General features: G+C 58.0%; 1 protein-coding gene across 1 annotated transcript; it reads right to left on the reverse strand.

Moving 5' to 3' along the window:
- Positions 1 to 3164: 3164 nt before the first annotated feature.
- On the reverse strand, positions 3165 to 6573 carry HSPB8 (heat shock protein family B (small) member 8). Its single transcript, XM_079322345.1, has 4 exons — positions 6451 to 6573; positions 5688 to 6358; positions 4616 to 4679; positions 3165 to 3835 (listed from the first exon to the last, which is right to left on the reverse strand). The coding sequence occupies exons 2-4, from the start codon at positions 6064 to 6066 to the stop codon at positions 3676 to 3678; spliced, it is 603 nt and encodes a 200-aa protein (XP_079178471.1). The 5' UTR covers positions 6067 to 6358; positions 6451 to 6573; the 3' UTR covers positions 3165 to 3675.
- Between the last annotated feature and the right edge of the window lie 206 nt (positions 6574 to 6779).

A 6779-nucleotide genomic window follows, 5' to 3' on the forward strand; every position in this document is an offset into this window, starting at 1 on the left:
AGCTTCTTGAGGATTATTTACCCAGCTCCACGTGCTGCCAACCAAAATAAATCAATGCAGCTTTTGCTTCCATTTTAGGAAAATAAATCCTCTGGGACAGGCTGGGAGCTGGTGCCCTGCTGGCAGCCACGTGCTCCCCACCCCAGCCCTGGTGGGATGTAAATGGGACTGAGAACCCCTTGTCCCCACTCACTACCCCTCGTCCTGCCTTGCAGGGGCAGGTGCTGCTCCACAGCTTCCCTGGCAGCTTGGACAGACAGCAGGACACAGGCAGGAGATTTACTGAGCCTCCTGCCACTCAGTGCCTGGGGAGCTCTCCCATGGCTTGGGTGACCTTATCCTTATCTCCTCACGTCCTTCAGCCCTCACAGCAGCCAGCTGGAGCAGCAGGTCCTCCAGGGCCACTTTCCCATGATGCAGCCCCTTATCTCATGGTGCTGAGCCCTCTCCATCAGCCCACTCCAGCTCTGTGTTGGCAGCACTGGGAATCACCAGCTTGTGCTGCAGCTGGGATCACCAGCAATTTCTCCCAAAAAAAACCCCTGTGTGGCTCACCCACATTTCCCTCCAGCTGCCCAGGAGAGCTTTGCTGGGACTCAGAGGTGAGCTGGCAAGCTCATGGTCCTGGATGCATCAGGAGCTGTTGGATTTCCACCTCAGCCCAACACCAGAATCCCTCTCCTGGCACAGGCACACTCCTTTCTCCTGCCCCATCAGTGCCAATCACAGATTGCCCAGCATTCAACTGTTCAATCCCACCAGCTCTTTCAGATGTGGTTGTGTATTGGATAACTGGCTTCTTAGAAAGAAAATAAAAACAACATTAAAATCTCCCAAGCACCTGCTCCTGTGTCCTCCCCATGCTGTGTTGGCAGCACCAGTGCTGCTCCAAAAGCAGTGTGTGAAAAGCCAGATTAGGATGGTTCCTCTGTCTCCTTCAGCAGTGAAAATCTAGTCTTGGTTGGTGTGGCTATTGGCAAGTCTAGCACTGCTCCAGGAGAAAAAAGGGAGCCCTGTCCTGCTGGAATGACACAGGGCTGGCAGAGAGGTGCTGCTGTGGCTGGAGTGCCCTGTGCACTGTGAATTGCTGATAAACCTTGTGTGAGAGAGGTCCCAAAATGCACAACCAGCATCTCAGTCTCCCCTGGGCTCCCTCAGGCAGCCCCAGGGTCAGACCCACAGGTTCCCACTCCTCCCCTCAGCCCCAGCCTGCACAGGTCAGTCCCTCAGAGCTGCTGCTGAGCCATGACCCATGATGTGCTCTGACACCTCTGCTGCTGAGTGGCTGCTCCTGCTCTGTGCTGTGGGGCTGGAGGCTCCAAACCAGCACCTCACACAGGAGGGAGGGGGAGCAAACTGCTCCCAGTCCCCACCAGCCCCAGCTCTGCTCACCCTGGCACCCCAGAAATGCACAGACCCCATCCCTTCTCCTCAGACACAGGGGAGAGGCTGCTGCAGAAATGCCCCAGTGTTTCCAAACTCATTTTTGCACTTGCAGAAACACCAGCAGGGATCACTTGTTTAAAACCTCCTTTGCAGGGATAATCAGATCATACTTGAAAAGAGCCTCTGGATCTCCAGTTACAATTATTTCATTAGGATGTGATACTCCAGACCATCCAAGAGCTTGGGGAGCTGCTGTCTGCACAGGTCCAAGCACGCTGCCCATGGAAGAGGTCCTTAGTGCTAATTGCCAATGCCAACCCCAGCCATTAGGAAATTACTGCTAATGCAGCTTACAACAGCTTTTATAAGACACTATTAAGGAATTCATCAGAAAGCAGAACCAAATAGAGTACAAAGCTATTAAAGAAAAACAAAACTCACCCCAAACTGCAGGATCAGCAGGAACAAGAGCTGGAGCTGCTGTGTGAGTGCAGCTGAGCCTGGAGCTCCCTTTGTCCCAGCACTGGTGTTGCACCAGCCTGGGGCTCTCCCCAAGTACCCCAGGATGGGAGAGTGGCTCAGCAGTGGCTCATTCCCCCCTGGCAGCTCCCTGTGGAGTCCCAGCTGCTCCCCTGCACCTGCAGCCCTGCTCAGGGGACCCTCCTGCACCAGACATGGGTGCAGGGCCAGGGGGCCACTGGGGGACATCCAGCCAGGCTGCTGGGCCTGAGCACGTCCCCAGGGGCCCTTCCATGAAAAGGGAAAAAAATTAAGGTTGGGCCTGGGGATATTTTTTCAGAAGCCTGATAAAAATAACTCTTTGAAGGGGTGAGGAAGAGGAAGGACAATCTGTGCTGGAGAGGTGTCACCCACAGGGCTGACGGCTCCAAGTGGCACAAGGACACAGGGCTGCAGCTGTGACTCATGACTTTTTGGCATTCCATCCTGGTGTCAGTGTCACATTTCGAGGATTATATTTTATTCATAAAAGTTGCTGTGCTCACAGCCGTGCCTGGCAGAGCTGGGCTGGCTGAGCTTGTGGCTGGCTGTGCTCTCACCATCAGGGGGTCCCAGCTCTGGAGCAGCTGCTGGAGTTAAATGTAATCTGCAAAACTGGGTGAGGGTGCCCAGGTTCCCCTCCATGACCTGGAATCTGGGTGCCTTTGTGGCACAGGGTGCACAGGGCTTGCAGCACGTGGTGGGTGTTGTTGGTAACCACGTCCCAAATGGGCCACAGAGGAACACGTGAGGCTGTATTTTTAACTCTGAGGTCCTGGTAACATGGAAAACTGGGTGCCTGGCCCAGGTGCTGCACAGATCCATGGAAAATTTCCTCAGCTTTGCTAAGCCCAGGCACTGCAGTGGTGCTTTGCCCCTGAGAATGGTTTTAAGGCTGTGCCCAGAATGCAGCAGAAACCATTTGCCATTGCACTGGGAAGTGCTTCCCAAAGAGCTGGCATGGTGAGATGGAAATGGGGATGGGGCAAAACCAACTTTCCCAACTCACAGCCTGCCCAAGCAGGAAGAACATCTTCAATTCCTGAGGAGCTAAGGATGGGATGAGCCCATGGTCCTTGATGCCTCCCCAGCACAGTGTGAGCTGGGACATGGAATTCCCCCATCAGTGCAGGCACCCCTGCACATCTCTCTCGTCCTTGCCCTCATGGGGATGACCTGTGCCATGCTGGGAGGTGGCACATGGTGACACTCCCCTCCTCCCCATCACCCTCCTACAGCCCTACCCCCACCCCACTGGCTCAGCCGAGACAAGCAGAGGCTAAGAACATCAACTGGGCTTTATTCCTCAGGTCTGACAAGTAAAAGCACAAATTCTCTTTGGAAATAAGGAAAAGACAAAAAACAAAAAGCCAACACCAAAACCCCAAACCAAGGTTCAAAGCACTCAGACTGTTTTCAGGATGGAGGCCACGCCACCAAGCTCTGCCGCTGGACGCGCGTCCTTCGCAGAGATGTAGTTAAAAAAAAATAAAACAACTCGTGGAGGAGGAAAAGACAAAGAGCTACGGGTTTCCATGTCAATTTTAAAGAAAAAAAACAGGCCTTATTTTTTTTTTGCTACTGTTATAAATATCCCATCCGAGCGACTCGGAGCAAACAATAACCATAAGGAGGAGGAGCATCCTTTCTGCTTGGCCCCGCGGGCGCAGATCTCTACCGGCAGGGGTGGCCTGGCCCAGCTCGAGGGGCGGGTGCTGCCATCCCTGCGAGGCTGGCAGGACCGGGGAGGGGACAAGGGACAGGGGGCAGGGGCCGGGGCTCGGTGGCTGCTCAGGTGCAGGCGGCCTCCTGGCTCTCGACGGGGATCTCGCTGCCGCCGCTGCCCTCGCCGTACTGCTGGTAGGGGGGGATCTGCGGCGCCTCGATGATCAGCAGCCCCTCCGGGGACAAGGAGGCGAACACCGTGATGGGATCCACCTCGTAGGGCAGCCTGCAGCGGGGAGGAAACGCGGGCTGGGTTAGGATGGTCCATCCCCGCTGGACCCCGACCCCTGGAGCCCCGGCGGTGCCGAGGCGCAGCGCCGGCAAAGCCTCTGTTATTATTGGAGCGCCTGGGAATGTGCGGGGGATATTTGGAGCGGGCTCCTGGCCCCCGTGGGAGCTCTGTTTAATCTCCCCGGCAGATGTGTTTGACGGGATGTCACCGCGCTGGAGCGGGAGTAAATCCCAGCCCACGTCAGCCGCGAGCCTTGCCCTAAAAGGAGCCCGAGAGCGGCGAGCGCGGGGCTCGCCCCAGCTTTCCCGTGGGACCCGGGCGCGCACAGGGCTCCTGCAGCGCGGAAAGGCAACGCTGGGCTGCTGCCAGCCGAGGGAACCCTTCCCATGCCCTGGGCTTTGATTCCCTGTGCGAGCCCCGCGGGTGGGACCTGCCCCCCACATCTGCGCTCGCCTTTGCGGTTGTTGTTGCCAAAGCGAGCCGGGGCTGAGTCAAGGCGATAGCGATCGCACTGACATCACGGGGATGCGGGAGAGGCAGGGATGCGCTCGGGGCTGGCGGTGCTGCCAGGTGCCCGCCCGCTGCTCCCCGCAGGCTGCAGGACACTGACTGAGCGCCCCTAAACCGGCCCCCTTCTCCTCTCCCTCCCTTGGGAAATCACGCTGTGGCCCGACCCAGCCAGGCACGTGCTGGGAAGGGCAGATTTTGGGGTGCAGAGTGTGTGAGCTGGGGCGCGGGGACTGGCAAAGCTCAGCCAGGCCGACCGGTACCTACTGGATTTTCTTGGTGAAGTTCTTGGAGACGATCCCTCCTTCCACCTGCTGCTCCTCGTGTTTGCCTGCAGGGAAGGCCAACACCCCACATCAGCACCTCACCAGGAGATTACTTTTTCCCTAACAAACAACAACAGCTAAACCCAACAGGAAAGTTTTCCAAGCAGCTGTTTCCCTGCCCCAGTGCAAACTCTTCCTCTGGGGAGGGCTCAGGAAGCCTCTCCATGTGGGGAAGGAGATGCTAAACACAGTACAGCCACATTTCCAGCAGAAAGCTGGGGTCTCATAGGCTGCCAAGAGCTGGGGCTTAAGAAAATAAACAAATAATAAAACCTTTGTAGGTGGCAGCATCTCCCTTGGCCCCACTCCCCAGGATGGGCTCCTTCCCACTACTGTGTCAGGCTGGGGGTCCCTATACCTGGAGCATCAGCCAGAGGCTGCCTGGAGCCCCCTGAGTCGTGGCTTTCCCCCTGTGCTGCAGTGAGCTCCAAATAAACACCCAGAAGCTGTGTCAGGTGGCATCTCCCAGCCCTCCCTGGTGATCCCAGCCCAGAGGACCCAGAGACAATGGGGAATGTCAGTGCCAGCCTGACAGGACACTGAGGGCACCCCAAAAGTGCTGGACCCCACACACACTGTTCCCTCCATTAATTGACTTTCAGGGCCGTGTTTCTGGCCGGGGTGTGTTTGGGGCTGTGAGCAGCTGCTCCCTTCTTCCCAGCCTCTCCCTCGGCCCCTTTAAAGGGAATCTCCCTCCGTGCCGACCTCACCCTGGCTATAATTAACCGAGCAGAGCTGGGGCCCCTCTTGGCCGCTGGCTGCAGGGTGCCGCCAGCCAGGGCACAAAGCAGGGAGATTTACCCCAAAGGACACGTGTCCTTCCTCATTTTGCAGCAAACCACCATGGCTTGTGAGCCAGATCCCCTTTGCGACACCCACACTGCCCCTGGAGATGCCCCAAAGCCCTGCTGCAGCCCTCCCCAGCTCCCAAGCCTTAAAACAAAAGCGATTTTGGCATTCTGCAGCAATTCCTTGAGCAGGCAGTGCCACCTCCCCGGTGGAGAGGCTCTCACCTGACACCTCGACGTAGCCATCCTTGGTTTTGACGGTGAGCTCCTCGGGTTTGAAGCTGTGCACGTTGACGCACACCTTCCAGGGCTCCCGGGGGAAGGGCGCGGGGCTGCGGCTCTCGGGGTACCCCCCGAAGTGCGAGCCGTAGGCGGGGGCCATGGGGGGCGTGCGGCCCAGGCCGGCGCGCAGGGGGCCCGGCCAGGTGGTGGTGAGCCGGGGCCGAGCCCAGTCGGGCCAGTCCGCCGTCAGATCCCCGGGGAAGGGCGACAAGCCGAAATCATCGTCCAGCAGGCGCGAGGTCAGGCCGGGCTCCCGGAAAGGGTCGCGGAGGCTGCGCCTGCCGGGATAATGGCAGGAGAAGGGCATCTGGCTATCGGCCATGGCTTCCTTCGGACGGGGCTGAGCGTGTCCCCGGGGCTCTCCGACCGAGCCTCAGCCTCTGTGCGGCCGCTCCTGGCTGCAAACTTCCCCCGGGAGCCTGTCCCGGAGGAGACGCATCCACCCCGGGTGGGACGTGGGTGCGCGGGGATGGTCCCTCCTTCCCGGCACCAGGTGAAGGACGAGGAGAAAAATCAATTCAGGCTGAATCACCGGGAGCTGGAGGAGCGCAGGAAGGACGGAGGGAGCTCTCTGGCCGCGAGAAAACGCTTCCTGTCTGGCTGTGATCCCAGGACTGGGGAGAGGAAAATAAAACTTCTTGTCAGGAGAGAGAGAAAAAAATAATAAAAACCAAATATCCTGAGATTTAAAAAGCTTCTCTCTCACTTCTCACTCTCCAGCACTTTATGTACAACTTTCCCTGCTGCTCCTGGGTGAGAGCTGCAATAAATGCCAGAGCCTGGAGCCCAGAAACTTCTCTAACCTTCCAGCCGCTGGGCGAGTACTATTTATATGGATTTCAGAGGAGGGGGGTGTGTGTTTTGCAAGTCCTGCCCTGTCAGCCGAGTATTTTGGAGAGGATGAAACAGCCGTGGAGAATTTGGGCAGTGGCAGCTGACCTCTCCTGCTGGCCCGAGGATCCCGGCTGCCACGGGGCCGCGGCGCTTCGGCAGCTGCCCCAGCCCCTGCCGCCCCCTCCCGCTGCTCTGCCCTCC

This window comes from Erithacus rubecula (assembly GCF_903797595.1).
Source record: "Erithacus rubecula genome assembly, chromosome: 19".
Classification (NCBI taxonomy): domain Eukaryota; kingdom Metazoa; phylum Chordata; class Aves; order Passeriformes; family Muscicapidae; genus Erithacus; species Erithacus rubecula.